The sequence below is a fragment of the Sander vitreus genome, chromosome 8 (genome assembly GCF_031162955.1).
Source record: "Sander vitreus isolate 19-12246 chromosome 8, sanVit1, whole genome shotgun sequence".
Lineage (NCBI taxonomy): Eukaryota > Metazoa > Chordata > Actinopteri > Perciformes > Percidae > Sander > Sander vitreus.
In genome coordinates, this window is record NC_135862.1 from 35736080 (window position 1) to 35753704 (window position 17625).

Sequence of the window (17625 nt, forward strand, 5' to 3'; positions counted from 1 at the left end):
ATAATGGTGCAGCAGAGATCGAGGTATCCTGACTTGTAGTCCCTAGTATAAACTCCAAACAATTAAGGATTCCACACTTTCCATAATGTAACTTAATACCATCTTTTGTGTTCCTCGTGATTAGTAAATTTACATTAACCATAGACTGTATATAAAGATGGATGACGTGTCTTCACTTCTTCCCACTGTACAAAATTGAAGCCAAAATATTCTAGATACTGGCGCTGCCATCTTGGAGCCAGAGTCTGAGCTATTGAGCGGTGGAGCCGCAGTATCAAAGTCCCGCCCATACACCTGCAGTACCAATCGCACGTTGTCAATCATGACGTTTTAACCCATTTTTATAGCATCACATAACTAATAAAAGCCAAACTTATCACAAAAATGTACACTTGAACAAACATCATTATAATAAGAACTACCTAAAATGACAGAAACCATCTTTGGGAAATGTACTTTGATGTTTGTTTGGCCCATGTCCTATCCCTAACATGGAGGGGGCCACCAGGGTGCGATCCAGATGTTTTGGCTTCACTTATAACTCTATGCCTCAAACCCTGACATTAACATGTAAAATCGGAAAAATGTGCCCCTTTAAAAACACTGAATATCTGCATAAAAAAGCGATAGCATTTCATGCAGAAGTAGGTCTGCCATCAGACAGGCTGAAATTCTCCACCATGTGCTATGACGACCAGAGAGTCTGCTGGTTTCCATACCAACTTTCCATTACCAGAGTACTATAGTGCAGTAATCTGTGAAGCTATTGTCCTCTGTGCAGTTGTGTTTTTGACTGTGCTGTTTTAGCACCAGCTTACATGACTCATCACTTTCCAGAATGTGAGCTCTATGGTTTATTGTTTTGCAGAGTTGCTGATGATGACGTTTCAGCACTCAGATTTAATGTTGCTAGGAGATAGTAGTGTCCCATGACCTCCTCTGAGACAGAGACAGTCCTGTTTGTGTAATTGAGACGTCCAAACATCCACACACAAACACACAAGAGTCATGAATGGCTATACTTACCAGGACCGAAACCTGAACTTTTAGTGATGACTGTTTGAATGTTGTTATCTTAACACTCTCAACCAAGCTGTCAACCCTAAAGTCACAAAGACTGCTCAGTGCAGCTGACCTAGCACAGCACATTACTCTCTGCTGAGTCACTAAGACCAATTAAGTTGTTTAATTCAAATTAATATCATGACTGAGGTGACTCTGATGACTGCACAGCTGCCTGTCTAGCTCAGTGGTTCCCTAATCATTTGAACTGTTTAGTCATTATTTTAGCTACCTGTTTAAACTTCTGTGCTCGCTTGCTAACTAGTTTTCACACACTCTTACATAACTGCAACAGGTGGTGTTCAGGTGTTACAGTTGACTTAATGCTAATATGTTGACATATTATTTTTAATCACATCAACATTTTTATTTTTTCCAAATTAGTTGACCTAGTCCCCAATCTTTCTATGTACCCCCTGGCCTTCTGCAGTGGCTGGTCTAGCTGACTAACAGATGACAGATGATATCCTGCTTACCTGACTAGTAAACTGACAACAGAGCCTCAGTTCTCTCTGCTATAAAAACATCCTCTCCATTAGGGTACAGACTGTACAGCATATCCCATTCCCTAACCATCAATACTGCTGCTGCTTAGCATGCTCAAAATTGTCTTTTTTTATGGGTGATATGGTTGGTAGCTCAGCAGTGAACAGTAAAGGCATGGGAGAGCTGGGAGGACATTTGGGGACAATATTGGCTATAACACAATCAGGGTGTCCTTTTTCTTGAGCTGGTAAATGCAAAACACATTAAGAAAACATTATATAATGCAATACATAATTGGTGTTGACAGAGAATTCCCAGGTGTCAACAAACCTTATCACACCACACTGGATTTTATTTCTCCAAACATTTCTTGGAGGCAGAGCTGCTATGGAGATAGAAATAATAACACTGTTATAACTGCAGAGTTATAATGGGGAACCCTAGATATGAATATATAATGCATGGTTCTGCTGCACTTCTAGCAAAACATGGACAAGTTTGTGAAAGGACTGCCAGGTAAACGTAAAGCAGATGATGAAGCTATACCAAAATGTCACAACTACCAAAATAAAGATATGTTGTGGTGACCACATTTGATCTAAGGAGCCCCATTTGACTGCCAATTGTCTGGGGGTGCTTGAAAATATTTTTATCTACAAAAGAGGGCCCTGCAAAAAAAAAAGAGGAAAAAAATGCAACTAAGTTAATCACTCATACGATAACCTATTACCACACCCAATAAATATATGGCCATTGGAGTGTGAAATATCGCCTCTGCTCTTTCCCACTGACTTAATGTTGTATTTTATAAAGGTTATGCATTTTTCATGATGTTAGCAAGATGGGCTTTGTTTCAGGTGCAATAAAGCATAAAACCAAGAGTGGCTTGTGTATCATAGTGTGAATGGATCACTAGTTGATTCTCAGGCAGAAACAGCCAATAATAACTAAGCCCTCATTGTTGCATGTTAAATGTTGTGCTTAGTTGCTTGGTTAGCTGTTCAATTTACACAAGTCTGAGTGTGGTCTCTAGTTGTCAATGTTTAGACTAAACTAGACTAAACCAGGTTTACATCGGCACACACTGGCCAGTGAATGGTCATGTGAGATGTGTTGTCAGACGTGTTGTTATGGATGGAGATCATTTCTGATACAGAGCCTAAACGCTTGTGTGGACAGAGATGGTTCATAAATGAAAACCTAGTAGTGCGGATGTAGCCTCAGGACTTTTATCATATTTTGCACAGCTGTCCCTGGAGCCACAAAAGGCTTTATAGAACCTTTTTCACATCTGTAGCAGTACTGCCCGAGACCTGTAAACAGACTTTGATATGTAAAATTGCTGTGTGTTCCTCTTTAACTCAACAACAAACTCTATATTTTTTAATAATTTTTCTGTCAGACACGGTGCCAGTGGCTAAGGTATGGCCAGAGGTGGAGAGGGCCGAGTGTTTGGCCCGCGGTGCTGCTCTGAAGTGGGCTTCAGGTGTTTTCTGTCGGCCTGAGCATCTGGAACGACTGAGCCAGTACAAGAAGAGAGAGAGTCAGAGGACTGCCTCCATACACACCAGACTCAAGGTGACATCACAGACACACATGAAAACACACACAGACATGCACACGCAATATGATGCAATATGACCTGAGTTTATGAAATGGCCTCGTAAATGGTTGCAGCTGTGCACTTCAGAAGAAATAGTTGCTATTAGTCATCAGTGGGGATCAATAGTGACCACCGTGCTGCTGCTGCTTTCCTTTCAGTCCATGGTCCAGTCGTACCTGGAGGGGGTAGGCTGGGGTCTGGAGCAACTCCGGGAGGCCAGGGCCGAGCTGAAGGAGGTGTCACATGCTTTGAAGAAAACAGGACTGGAGTCCAATCGAAACGCAGAGGGGGTGAAGTCTCTGGAGAGGCTGAGAGAAGTGTCTGTAAACCACCGTCAGCTCCTCGCTGCTGTCAGCAACCTGCCACGGCTTTACTCTGGTGGGAGGCTGCACAAAGTCATTTATTTCTAATGAATTCAGTGAATGGTTAAAACATAAAGCATCCTACTGGGATCCATACTCTACATGGGGTAGATAAAATAGCAAGTATACTGGCAATATAGTCAGCCCTTCAATAAGCTTATGTTATTTTATTTTATGGTAAATTGTAGAATTTCTTTAGCAGGAAACAAAAATATGCAACTTCAGTTTTTAACAGACCAACTAAGCAGCAAGAGGTTATTGCATAAGTTGTTGACAGTTTGAGGAATGAAGTTCTCTCTCCCTCCTCCCCTTCCTTGCTCTTTGCAGTGCGTAGCATGGTGCTGGAGACTGAGCGTCTAGTGGAGTCCCGGCGGCTCCTGGAGGCCCACGCCCGGCTGATGGATCTGGAGCGCTGGCAGGACGACATCCTCTGGCAGCTCCACGGGGCTAATGGGATGGCAGGAAGTGCACTCAGTAAAGAGGACCAGGAGCTGGTGGCCAAATATTTCTCTGGTGTCGGGCAGCTGGTGGACGCCCTGGGTAAGGACACGGGGGTAGACAGCTTCACAGTTTATGCAGTTATACCAGTTTAATTCATCCGACCTATTCAAAAGCAAACCTATACGGTATGGCAACTGTACTTGTTGTAGTTTAGTGCCCCATATTTTTGTATAGATATAAAAATATTTATGTATCCATAATTTATCTTGTATCAACAGAATTTCTTAGGAGTAAGACTCTGTATCGATTCTCAATCATTTTTTGTGCTGACCAAGAATATCTCTATGGCTTCAACTATTGAAAACTATAAAACACTAAAAGATAGCACTGCATTTTTGACCAGTTCGGTTTTCTTAGTCTTTGGTTAGACATTGCCTTATTCAAATCCGAATTTTGCCTCATTTAGACTGCGTTTTTTTGCAACCAACTTCATGTGGGGCTGTTTGTGTAAAGACGATATTAAATGTATTTGACAAGTTTGGTTAAATGTATAAAAAGGTCTCAGGTATTGGAGTGGCACTGATACTGGAATACTATACCTGGCCCCACTGAGGATGAGACAGAGGAATAACAGCTGAAAAGATATTATTGTTTAGTCATTGTGATAAATTATACTAATAAACATCGCATCAGTTTCTCAGCTTGGAGGGACCATTGTTCTTGGATGCTTCTCTGATGTTGCTTTTATTTAAATTTAAGGCTACAAAATAGATTGTTTGTTCAATCTTCTCATTCAAATCAAAATTATGAGATCAAATTCAGACTCATCCTCTGCAAAGACATGGTGAGTTCAACTAGCTTTAGTTAAAGTTGAAGCTGTATTGGTTGCTTTTTTTGGTCACTTGGGGGCAGCAGAACAAGCTCATAACACAACACTGACATATTTTCACCCCGTTAAAGGTCCCATAATACGCTAATTTCCAGGTTTATACATATATTTTGCGTTTCAATCTATTGAGTGGCTGGTAAAATTGAATCACTCGCTAGCCATTTTGCTGCTGGACGGAAACATTTATTTTGAACCCCGACTGTCTGTCTATACCTGTATTTACCCCCCTGTGTGAAATGCTCCATTTTAGCGCCCGTCTCTTTGAGCCCCCCTCCTGAAAAAAAGCCCAGTCTGCTCTGATTGGTCAGAGTTTCCTGGTCTTCACATCTGCGCTCTCCAAATCTCTTCACAGTCGTTGCAGCTGGGGAATGATTGTAACGGCACTGTAGCAGCACTTTCTACCTATATATACAGTACAGTATAGTTGTGACATCACAACCGTACATAAGTCCTGACGGCTCGTTTAAAGGCACAGTTTCTGAATACGGACTGTGTGCATTTCTCTGTGGATTGAACGTTTTGATCCTTTCACAGTAATTATATTGCACCTCAAACTGCTTCATAATTAAAAAAGACTTGGCCACCTTTGACAACATAGGACCTTTAAGTTGTTTTGGCAAACATCTTAACAGAAGTTGCCTGTTTACACACACACGTTTCTAGCCACTCACCAACTCCTGAGGAAAGAAATCTCTAATAGAGCTAGTAAAAGTAATAGAGTAGCTGCTTACTTTGTCTGTCTACTGATTGCTTCTGGGCAGGTAGTGTACACTCAGTTCATCAGAACGTTTTGCTAAAAGAAAAATAGCTAAAAAGCTACTTAATTGCAGCTGCAGCTATTTGGGGGCAAGAAAACCAAAATGATGATGAGCTAAAAGATGCTAAAAAAAATCACCTCCTATCACAGTACACACAGTCATTTGATCAGTGGTTCAAAATATTGATCACTGTAGCTTTAAACATTATAATAGAGGAATATGGGAAGCCAACACAAGTGGGCCTGAAATTTCCCGTGTTCAAGATCAGGCAATGTTTGTATCAGTGCCAGCTTAATGAAAACTTTAATGTAGCTTTGATGAACAAACTCAATGACAAAAAAATATTAGAGCATATTTGATGTATGTAGCCTAGATAAGTGCAGTGAGAGAGTGATATTGAGTATCAGCAGCATTCATGATCATTGCCAGGCTGCATTGTTGCTGATGGAAGCACACAAGTCTCTCTCCATTCTCAACATCCACCCTGTCACTGCAGGTAAGGAGCTGTGGGCGGTGGTGAGCAGTGCTCTGGCTCTGGCCCGACAAAACCCAACCCCATTTGTGTCGGCGGTGAGGATTGTGGAGCGGGAGGAGGCCCTGGACCAAGCTTTCCTGGAGGAGAGAGGGGGGAGCAGAGGCAACACCAGGCCCCTGCCCCCAGGACGACCTCGCTGCTGGAGAGCATGCTTCTTCCAGGTCAGCACCAGCTGATACAAACTAGTCTATATAGTCTATATCGACGATGTTTCATTTCCGGCATTGCTCCGGTGCCGCCGGATGTCCCTCATTTCGGCCGGACATCCGTCCCCTTCCTCTGTCTTTGTGTTGCGTTCTAACGTCTGGTGGATTTGTGAGGACTATGGTTAACTGCTCCTCAGATCTCTGCAGGGTAAATCCAGACAGCTAGCTAGACTATCTGTCCAATCTGAGTTTTCTGTTGCACGACTAAAACTACTGTTGAACGTCCACACGTCCACAAGGTCCTTCCTGAGGCTATTTAGCAGAGGCACCGTGGCTCCGTCTGGAACTTAGCACCACCCAAGACGATTGTGATTGGTTTAAAGAAATGCCAATAAACCAGAGCATGTTTTACTCCCATCCAGGAATGCTGTGTGGACTAGCCAGACCCTCCTCCGCAGCGCTGTGGAGGAAGGTCTTGGATCTTCGCTCTACTTTAGAGTCCAAAGTGAAGCAATTGTGGCGACAGCGCCATCTACTGGAATGTCAATGTCAAATCGATGTCAATACCGAAAAGATTTGCGTTCATTTTTTGTTTTAGTTTTTCTAACCTGGCAATATAGTTTCAGTTAAGTTTAAGTTTTTCTTGAAGGTTTTGTTTTTTCTTTAGTTTCAGTTCACTAAAAATATTTTGGACTGTTTATTTTTGTTTCAGTTAACTATAATACTGCTCCTGTCTCACATATCCTGCCTTTCAGGTACTAGAGGAAGCAGTTTCTGCACGGTTCCGCAGTGTTTCCTACCTGCACACGCGTGGTCCGGGTCTAGCAGGCCATCTCTCTGCTCTCCAACACGGTATCATGGCTGACCTGGCCACCGTACGCCACCTGCTGGAGCACTGCGTCCCCCCACACTACCGGCTAACAAGAGCCTACCTGAGGGCCTGCCACCGCTGTTTACATGCTCACCTGGCACAGGTCAGTGATAGTGTGAGAGACTATGCTGCACAATGTTTAGCTTTTGTAAAAGTCATGTAGGCTACAAATTTCTACAAACAGTTACAGTGACTATTGCTTCTTATATCATTTTCTGCTATGCATGATCATAGTTTACATATAATATTAAGAGCCATGAGACTTTAATATTGTCTTTAAATGGAAAAGTTGCCACCATTAATGTGGATGTCCAATCAATACTGATGGTATATGTAGTGGTGACTGTGTCAGCTCTGCCTACATGTACCAGGATGCATTGTTCACCAGCGGTGACTTCACTTTTTAGGTAACAAAATAAACTCTCAAAATGTCAAGAAAGCAAATATTCTTACACCTAAACTGACAAATACAACTGTACACCTTCTGAATTCAAGTTTGACTCTTTCACGAACCAAGACAAGAATAAATACCTTATATAATATATATATATAATTATATAATAAATAAATTATTATATATATTATCATGAAACACACTTCATTCCAGACATAAATGAACTGCAACTCACCAAACCTGCCTTAGTTAGTCTTTCCACTGTTCTATCGACTAACAACTCAGTTTTTTTGTTTGAAAGTAATTCACCGAGTAAGATGGGACAATATGCCGGCTCCACACACTGCGTGCCCCCCTTGTCTCTCTCTGCTGTCCCGGCTCCTGTTTGAGCAGCGGCTCGTTGGAGGCTCTCACTCCTTCTTCAGAGGCATATCATGATACAAAATACAAAGACAGCCCAAAAATCACCCTGCTGGTCTTGGTTTTCTTTTCCAGTCGTAAAATCTACATGGTAAAAAACTTTCGGTCATGACATCCTCTTGATAATGGTACCGTAGCTAGTTTGCAATACAAGAGAAGAGAACAGGGAAGTTTGGCATTGCGCCCCCTGCTAGCAGCGCTGGAGTAGCTTGTAGTTCTTCCGGACACCAGTGACATCACTGGAGGAAAGAAGTAGAGCAGATTTTGCAGCTGCGGCCGGCTCAGCCCCAGAGACACAGAGAACACTGGTAAGACCAGCAGGTTTTTTTTTTTTACACCATTTGCCTTATTCAGATAGAGATACAGTTGAAAATCACTGACGTTTCCTTTTAATGGATCCACTGGCTGTGGATGACCCCCATGTTGCTCCCTGGATGCTGTGTGTATAGCTGTCCACTCCTCCTAATGCTCAGGATGGGTTAAATTAGGGCTGGGCAATAATTCAATATGATAATTTATCATCTTTCAATGGAGTCATATCGTGATGAAATCATATATCAAGATATCGTCATATACAATTACATTGTCTAAATTGATGATAAAGCACATGCTAACTCAATTTTCTCATAAAAACAGTTGTGAAACATTTTGATGGAATATCATTTGAAGAATTGTGGGTTTGTTTTACCATCAGACTATTTTTGTGCATGCATGTAAACATAGTCAATATATAGCTGGAAAAAATAATTGTAAAAAATATTTACAATACAATATCGTGGCAATATTGATGTATTTGGTCAAGAATATCATGATATCTGATTTTCTCCATATCACCCAGCCCTAGGTTAAATACAGAAAATGAATTTCACTACTTTGTACTGTAGGATCATATGTGACAAATAATAGTTTCTTTCTTCTCAGTTAATTTTATTTTTTAATTAGCAGTCATTTTCTCTATTGCCAACTGGAGTTTGTAGATGTATCATCATTTGGATCAATTATTTTCAAACTGGTGACAGGCTCATTATACATGTGTAAGTGATACTTGTGGCCTAGGTTAGCAGCTGGGACCTGGAGAGTGGGGAAATCTTTGCTGTGCTCAACTGGGTGTTACGCATCTACAACAGGTGAGATCCATGACCTGCACAGATTCTGTATTTATATTCTTTGTCTCTCTGTCTGTGTGGTTCTTTGTGCTTTAAAACAGTTTGTGTAATGTGTAGCTACATTTGAAATGAGGATTATTTAAGTTTTGATTTGAGGTGACTTGAGAGATGGAGGTCATTGAAGACAGAGCAGACGTAGTAACGTCTCTCGCCAAACAATGTCAGATTATTTAAATTAAATGAGCTGGTTTAACCATGGAGATGTCCAGAACACACCTTCTTCCTGTATTTACTTTCTTGCTCCCACCCCAGACACATCCGACCAGAGGAGTGAACGTTCTTACGTGATTTGAAATGACATATTTTGGTATGCTTGGAGTTTTTCAGGTGTGAAACTAAAAACGAACCAAGGGGGAAATCGCTCCAAGTTTCCAAACTCATCAACTGATTCAGACCAAAGAAAACAAACCATAGGCCTAGATGTGAAACTGCCCTTACTGAACATTTTATTTAAAATGCAGCGGATTAATTTTAATACATACATTCTCTCATATTTCCTATCCCTTTCCCTAAATGACCACCTAAACGTAACCAATACACAACAAGAAAACATCCTGACAATGTAATCTATCACAACTACCATCTGTTGTGAAATTGTTATCTAAGTTCCATTTTCCAAAAGTGTTCACAGCTGCATTAAGCAATAGTTTTGGGGTAAAAACAAATGTAGTATACATAAGTGATCCCCATCCTAGGTGTCAGAACCCCCAAGGTGTTGCAAGATGATTAACCAGATACGTTTTTTACTTCTCTCAAATCTTTGCTTTGTTCTTGTAAAATTCTGGACTTTTCCACCTCTTCAGACCTCTAAAAGCTTTTTTAAATGAAAGAATCTGAGACGGGAAAATCATCCTTGGAACTGCTCGTAGGTCAGACACATATGCAACCTCTGAACAAGTGTAGTGAGATGCCATAGTTTAGCTTTAAAGAGTCATAAAGACTCTCATCACCTTGTGCTGCCCAAAAGTGAATTAAAAATGCAGCATTATAATGATTTTTATTCAACTTTCATATAGTGAAAATGTTTGTTTTTGATTGCCAATGAACCATTTGGGCATTATAATGATTAGAGCTGAAACAAATTCCACATTTTGCTGCACAATACAATTGTCTCTTTCAGTCAAATTTGAAAATATTAATGTATTTCTTGCTTTTTCAAACAAATTAAAGTTTTGAATAAATAGCAGGATACATCCTTTGGTTATATTACCCTTATGTGACCCAGATAATGTAATAACACAAAATACACAGCCTATGAAGTAAACCAGGCCTCTTTATTATCATAAAACATTTTGTCTAACTGTACACCCCCGTCATTTTTGTTTCTATGAACGTGTAAAGGGTCAAGTGCCAACAACTAACAATTTAAATAATAATAAAAATATATAGTCAGACCAATAATCACTTCTATAATTACAATTTGGCATATTTAAACAATATCAACAGTTACCAGTCATACACATTAAGACCTTAGCTAATGTTAGCAATTAATTGTGGTATAACAAAGCTCAGAGTCTGACTGTCTTGATTTGGCAGCCCAGACATGATGGGTCACCCAGAGCTGGTGACTGAGATGGAGAAAGTAGAACTGGGACCTCTCATCTCCACCGAGGGACTGGAGCAGCTGCAGAACAAATATGTACAAAGTGTTCGGGTGAGTCCCACACAAAAGCTTTTTTTTTTTTTTTAGGATAGGCTACACAAATTGTACCTCTACTGTATATCCTATGTATGGAACCTACATAGTTTAGGTAATTTTAGTATGCAGGTTTGGAAACTGAATTAAAAAGACATTATACAGTCTGGATATACAGTACATAGGACTACACATCCTGTGTTGGACTTCTATCATATCACATCCTCCAACAATTTCTTTATGGATATCTATTATCTTTTCGAAAGGGACATGTTGACTACCTATGAAAATAAATGCAATTCATATCTGGGAAAGTTAGTAATATTGAAATTGAAAGTGCGAAAAAACCCTATCAAGAGTGCTATAACATGTTGAGGAACATGATGGTATCTATGTTGTTATGCTAAGTACATGTGTGTGTCCATGTTGTTGCTGTTTTAGAAGAGTGTATCCGAGTGGATGCACAAAGCGTTACAGGTGGAGCTGCAAGACTGGCAGAGAGAGCAGGAGCCAGATACGGACCATGAAGGGTTCTACCAAACCAGCCTGCCCACTATTATCACACAGGTACAAGTACACAATGAATACAAAACACACACACACACACACACACACACACACACACACACACACACACACACACACACACACACACACACACACACATACCGTACATAGATTTCTCATTAAAAAAAAGATCAAACTAACAGTCACACTCAGTAACTATCACATTATATATAATCCAAAAAAATTTTTTGCATGTCAGATAGATGCCTCTGCATACACCTTTTGAAAGATTTATTCAACCGGATATTCAGGAGTAACTTATTCCTGTTTGTTACTTGTATCCTGGTTCTGGAACTGGTCCAGCGTTTTACCGTCTCACAGATAACTGGGAGGTTGTGGAGCCTACAGTAACTCATTTGTTCACAGTATGTCAAGGCCCAGATGAAGTCGGGAGAGTGTCCAATTTGGTGATGTTGCCTGGCATCTCTGCTGTTTGCTGATGATATTGTCCTATTGGCTTCATTAGAACCTGACGCCCAGTGTGCACTAAAGTGCTTTGGAGTCGTCTCTGATCACAAGCTGTGGGCAGAGACCAAAAAAGTGAACTTACTTGCGTAACGAAGTGGCCAAGATGTTTTCACTCCCTGGAGACACTGTTTGTAATGTCATTACATTATAATGCTTATTGCACCTTTAAATTAAATTAGCAAAAGATTGTCATAGTATCATTTTACCTGCCTAACACCACTATGGTGCAGTAGTGGTGTCGATTCTATGAGTAGTGATGTGTCATATTGGACCGTATATTTGATGTGGTTTTGTTTGTTTGTGGTACCGGGGTAGATGCTGGAGGAGAATGCCCGGGTGGCTCTGATGATCGGAGAGTCTCTACGAGACCAGACGATCCAGATGGGTCTGTATGAGATGGAGAACCTCCTAAACAGGTGTGGGTTCATGCAAGTTTCGCTAGTTGTGGCTGCCTGTCACACATTTTCTTTTCAGTATATCGAAACAGACTTGGGCAAGTTTTCACCTTCACCCTTTCATTCACCTCCATTCCTTCACATCGCAGGTTTCGAGAAGCCCTGGTGGAATTTGGGAAGGAGCATCGCAGGAATTCGAGCAACAACAAAAACAAGTACTACCTCCACTACCTGCTGGCCTCCATCAGCAACTGCATCATCCTCAAGTGAGATAATGGCAGAGTGGTGGTGAATGGCCACTGAAAAGCTTTGTTACACAACTGTTTGGAATTAATTTCGAACATGTTGGGGACTCTAAATAGGTTAATATTATGTTGGCAACAGGGTGCAAAATCAACTTGTTTGTCCACCAACCAAATGGCTAGTGAATGTTCAAATGTTACCTGCCACTCAATAGACTATCGGTTTTTTTTGGCTGGTCAGTGAAGTAAATCTATGGGCCACTTGCATATTTTGCAGGATTTGGCTAGTGGATGGTGATCATTTTGTACCCTGATTGGCAATCATCACAAGTGGTGTGGTAATGTTTGCTGCAACTGTGTTTCCGTGTCCAAAAAGAGGTGCTTCATACTGCAAATAACAGAGAACTAGAAAAAGAGCGGATCAGTTTCTTGCCTGTGGGAAACTTTTTTTTTATCTACAGAAGCTAATCACAGAGACACCTGATCCTGTTTATTTTGGGAAATTATGCTCCCAGAATCATCAACAATTACAATTATACTGTGCCTCTCAGAAATGGAGGGATATGTAGCTTTTAGTGTGCACTCATTAGTGTGTGTCATTGCCAGTGGGCATTTAGTGATGGAGAGATTAAGATGTGCAGTATATAATAGTATTACACTGAAAGGGGCCATTCTACATCATGTGTACTTTTACTTTTGAAATGTAAAGTACATTTTGCTAATAATACTCATGTATTTTACATTGCTGTATTGCAACTTTTACTTAAGGGATCTGAACACTTCTTCCATCTCTAATTACAGATTATTAAATATGACAGTTAAAACACCATTTGATATTGAAGCAATGCATCAAACAGCACTGAGTTGCAGCATGAAAGCAGGGAGCTAGCTACATGGAGATACATCATGTGCTTCTACACGAGACATACTGTGTGTACCCTGTTTGCCTCCAAAACATGCAGCACTGCTCAACTTCCACGGCAAGAACTACAAACTTTGAGGTTAATCACATCACATGCAGTTGTCAAAGACTGGGAACAGTTTGCTACTTTCCTCTATTCTACTCCCTATAAGGAGGTTACCGTCTAATCAGTTTGTCCTCAGCAAAAAGTAATAATTTGCAAATGTGCTAATTGTGTTAAGTACCTCCAACACAACAGCTCTAATGACCTGTCTGATAAAGGCTGTGCTGTTATTTATGTAGTAGTCCCCGCCATTACAATAATTAGCTAAATAAAAGCATAATGAAATTAAAAACCAATACAGGTCTTAACAAAATCCACAGTGTTCCTTGTGTTCCATACAGAAAGTCCACAGAGAGCCTGCAGCAGCAGCAGTCGTCCCGGTCGGCGGGACAGTTATCTCGCACTCCTCCCAACCCTCTGGCAGCTCTGGACCGGGCAGTGAGACGGGCGTGTCGCCTGGTGATGGATCACCTCCTGCTGGACCTTCAGCCTTTCCTCCCAGGCCTGCTGACCCGACCCTGGCTGGTCCAGGGAGACCCCACCCCAAAACTGTGCTGCATGCTGGAGCGTCACCTGGAGCTGTACGGCCGCGTTAGACCGCCCTGCAGACAGGTCACAGCTTTGCTCTGATTCTGTCCCCGCTGTGTAGATGCTATTTTAGACATACAGACATTTCTCAGTGGTAGACCTGCTTTGGGCAATTTATTGGTTGATCAAAAAATATCTCTTTTTTTAACTTTGCGATTCCGTCCGTGATTCTGTTATCACAGAAACTATTGGGCTTGACAATAATGCTGCCATCACTCTGTGACTGTCCCCAGCCGGGCCCTTGTCAGAAAACAAAAGACACTCTACGGGGCAAAACAACTTTTCTGGGGGAGTCTGTGGTGTGTGGTCAACATGGCTGCTGAGTCTTATTATTGTGTGTACAGCGTCTGCAGGAGGAGGCCCAGTGGCTGATGGTGGTGGAGTACGTCAGGGCTCTGATGCAGAAGAGGCTGGTGTGTCGCAGCGCCGAGGAGAGGAGGCAGCTCGCCCAGCAGATGGTTCAGGACGACCAGCAGTTTCGAGAAATCCTCCACAGCCTGGTGAGACGGACTGACATTTGCTGTCATAATAAAAAATAATAATAACAATCATGAATGCACTTTAAAACTTCTACAAATTTTGTAGAAGAAATCAATACTACAGTTGTAGTATTCTTTATTTGTAGCTGTCTGTGAGAGATCTGGAACCTAGTCTCGCTTTGCCAGACCCTCCTCCACAGCGCTGCGGAGGAGGGTCTGGCTAGTCCACACAGTATTCCGGGATGGGAGTAAAACGTGCTCTGGTTCATTGGCATTTCTTTAAACCAGTCACAATCGTCATTAAGTGCCGGACAGGGCCACGGTGCCTCTGCTAAATAGTCTCAGGAAGGAACTTGTTTTGGTGGAACATGTGTACGTTCAAAAGTAGTTTTAGTCGTGCAACAGAAAACTCCGATTGGACAGATAGTCTAGCTAGCTGTCTGGATTTACCCTGCAGAGATCTGAGGAGCAGTTAACCAGAGTCCTCACAAATCCACCAGAGGTTAGAACGCCAACACAGAGACAGAGGAAGGTAACACACATCCGGGAGAGAAAAGAGCGTGATCCGGCGGAATTTCCAGCAGCACAGGAGCAATCCCGGAAGTGGAACGTTGTGGCTATAGACTATCTGGAACCTAACTGAATTTATTTAAGGTTATTGGGCCCCCTCCTCTTATTTGGGGCTCCCCATTTTGCACATCCTGCATATGAAAATTGTACCTATCGAAATGTGTGTCTTAATGATATGATGATGATATGTGAATAAACTGTGATTTATGGCAAAATTATGACTAGATTACACTTTAATTTACCCTGATTGATTTGTTATGCTACTGTAGTATTAGATATCATAGCATTCTGTATTGTTGAGGAGAGTTTAAGTGTCCCACAAGCTTTTAGAATGGCTTTTGCATGAATAAAACACTGAATACTGATTACTCATACACATTTTATGGCATGCAAAACTATTAGCCAATTACAGTTTCAGTCCAAAGTATTGATATATGTTGTCAACATATCAAACTCATACGTGTACCTGTCTGTAGGAAGGTGAAGGGTCAGTACCTGAAGTGAATCCTTTGGCCTTACTACCCGTCCTGGCTGACTTCATCCGACTGAAAGACCCCGGCATGCTCACTCTGGAAGTTTCTGGACTCGCAGCCAAATACCCTGACATCAGGTAATCGGACCTCACTCATTACCAGAGCTATCTCCACAGCGCTGTGGAGTAAAGTCTGGCTACACCACAGATGCATTCTAGGATAGGAGAAAAAAAATGCTCTGGGTTGTTTGCTTTTCTTTAAATCAATCACAATCGTCTTGGGCGGCGCTAAGCTCCGGACGGAGCCACGGGTTTTGGTGGACCATTTGCACCCTGCAAAACAAAAGGCCACATTCAATATTAAATGGTTAAACCTCATTAGTTCTTACCAATGTATCTCCGTCCACAGCAATCCCACCAATCGGTCCCAAAAGGTCCCAGTGAGAGAGGAAATGCCCTAAACGTATTCCTTCTAAATCTTTACAATCATTCCCCAAAAGATCACCAGAGGCCCCACGATACGATATTCTGCGATACATTGAAATGTATTGCCTTTTTTCCAACTTCAAATTACGTACCCAAACATCTCACTTCAATGTTATTGCTGCAACATGGGATTGTCAGGTAGACAAACTGACCAACACTGTCATGAAAACCTGTCATAAATGTTGTAAAAAAGTTCAATTCTCATGTGCAATTTATTGCCTATAATCAAAAATGGATGCTTCACGTCTGTGTAACTATACAGTATTTCCAGGAAGAATATCGCAAAACTATGCTATATGGATTTTTTTTCTCCACCCCTGATTGAAATCAAAACTAGATCCTTATAGCAAAATGATTTAATACTAATGGTTCAGAAAAAAAAGATTACTTTGAAGAGTTTTAATCCAACATGAGATATCTACCATTTAACAAGCATGCATATTTTGTAATATATATTATATTGAGCTTGTAATGAGCATGTTTTTCTGTTCCCTCAGTGAAGAACATGTGTCTGTACTGCTGGACATCCGTGGTGATGTCTCCAGGGACATCAGAGGGTCTGTACTGGACTTGCTGGAGCAGAGCGCCCCCCCTCTGCCTGCAGGATATCGGCCCATCTTCACTGACATCCTGGTGCCTCCCTCCACCATGGCCTTCTGTCTGCCCACTGCCAAGTGTGCATGACAGGGACACAAACTGTGGCCTAAACACACCTTTTCACATTAAATTCAGGGTGGATCTGGTTCTCAGGCAGATCTTTAAGCCAGGTGCCCATAGCTCGTCTTTACACGAAAATATGCATGAGCTGTTCCTGTAGGGCTAGGTATCGTTAAAAAATGTTCGATACCGGTACCAATACCTTGACTTAGATACCGGTTGCTAAACGATACTTTTTTCGATACCAATTTTATAAAACAAAAAGAAATTACAACATTACGGCACAAATCCTTTTATTAATTTTCAGCTCCTACAACATGAGCCGTCTCTGTGTAACGTAGAGTTTCTCCTGCGTGTCTCTACGACGTGTAACGTTAGACAGCCAATCACAGACATTATTAGATCTTGGTAGGAGCATGCTGTGTGCTGATTGGCTCACTGGCGATGATGAGATTTACTCCTTAGGTATTAAAATTGGGTGTTGAATTACAAGGCATGTTTCGATACTCAATACTACATATTACTGATGAAAAGGGTTTTTTTGTGACTTGGGTGAACTGACATGTCAAGTGACATCCATCACATAACACAACAGCACCTACTGGAGATAATTAATCAGGGAAATGTGACACCTTTCTGAATCCTGACCAATAATTAGAAAGAGATATTCAAAGTCTACTTGTATCTTTTATCTGAATGTATTCAACTGCAAAGCCTGACATTTCCTGCTGAAGAAACTATGGGATTTTGAATTGGCAAATCAATTGTGATGCAATGTGTATTTCACACATTAGTAGTCAAAGGTTTAAAATATAATCTAAATAAAACCTAATTTGCAAAAAGATGCAGTCCACAAACTGCTGAATGGTTGTTTTATGGTATGTAACAGAAGAATGTAGCTATATCAGTATCATCATACAGTATAGGAATGTTAAAATATAAAGAGCATTTTATTAAAGCATCATCA

General features: G+C 41.2%; 1 protein-coding gene across 2 annotated transcripts in view; it reads left to right on the forward strand.

Annotated features, from left to right (window-relative positions):
* The window catches only part of exoc3l1 (exocyst complex component 3-like 1), an 18425-nt gene extending 995 nt beyond the window's left edge, over positions 1–17430 (forward strand). Inside the window, exons 2-15 of one of the 2 annotated variants that reach the window (XM_078257991.1) lie at positions 2951–3126; positions 3310–3529; positions 3841–4053; positions 6098–6297; positions 7038–7256; positions 9024–9094; positions 10670–10787; positions 11211–11336; positions 12120–12220; positions 12349–12465; positions 13727–14018; positions 14339–14494; positions 15520–15653; positions 16499–17430. In XM_078257991.1, coding sequence (XP_078114117.1) covers positions 2951–3126; positions 3310–3529; positions 3841–4053; positions 6098–6297; positions 7038–7256; positions 9024–9094; positions 10670–10787; positions 11211–11336; positions 12120–12220; positions 12349–12465; positions 13727–14018; positions 14339–14494; positions 15520–15653; positions 16499–16685 — 2330 coding nt within the window. In that variant the 3' untranslated portion in view covers positions 16686–17430. The remainder of the gene's footprint in view (positions 1–2950; positions 3127–3309; positions 3530–3840; positions 4054–6097; positions 6298–7037; positions 7257–9023; positions 9095–10669; positions 10788–11210; positions 11337–12119; positions 12221–12348; positions 12466–13726; positions 14019–14338; positions 14495–15519; positions 15654–16498) is intronic. The other variant, XM_078257992.1, reaches the window with a different exon arrangement.
* The last annotated feature ends 195 nt before the right edge of the window (positions 17431–17625 follow it).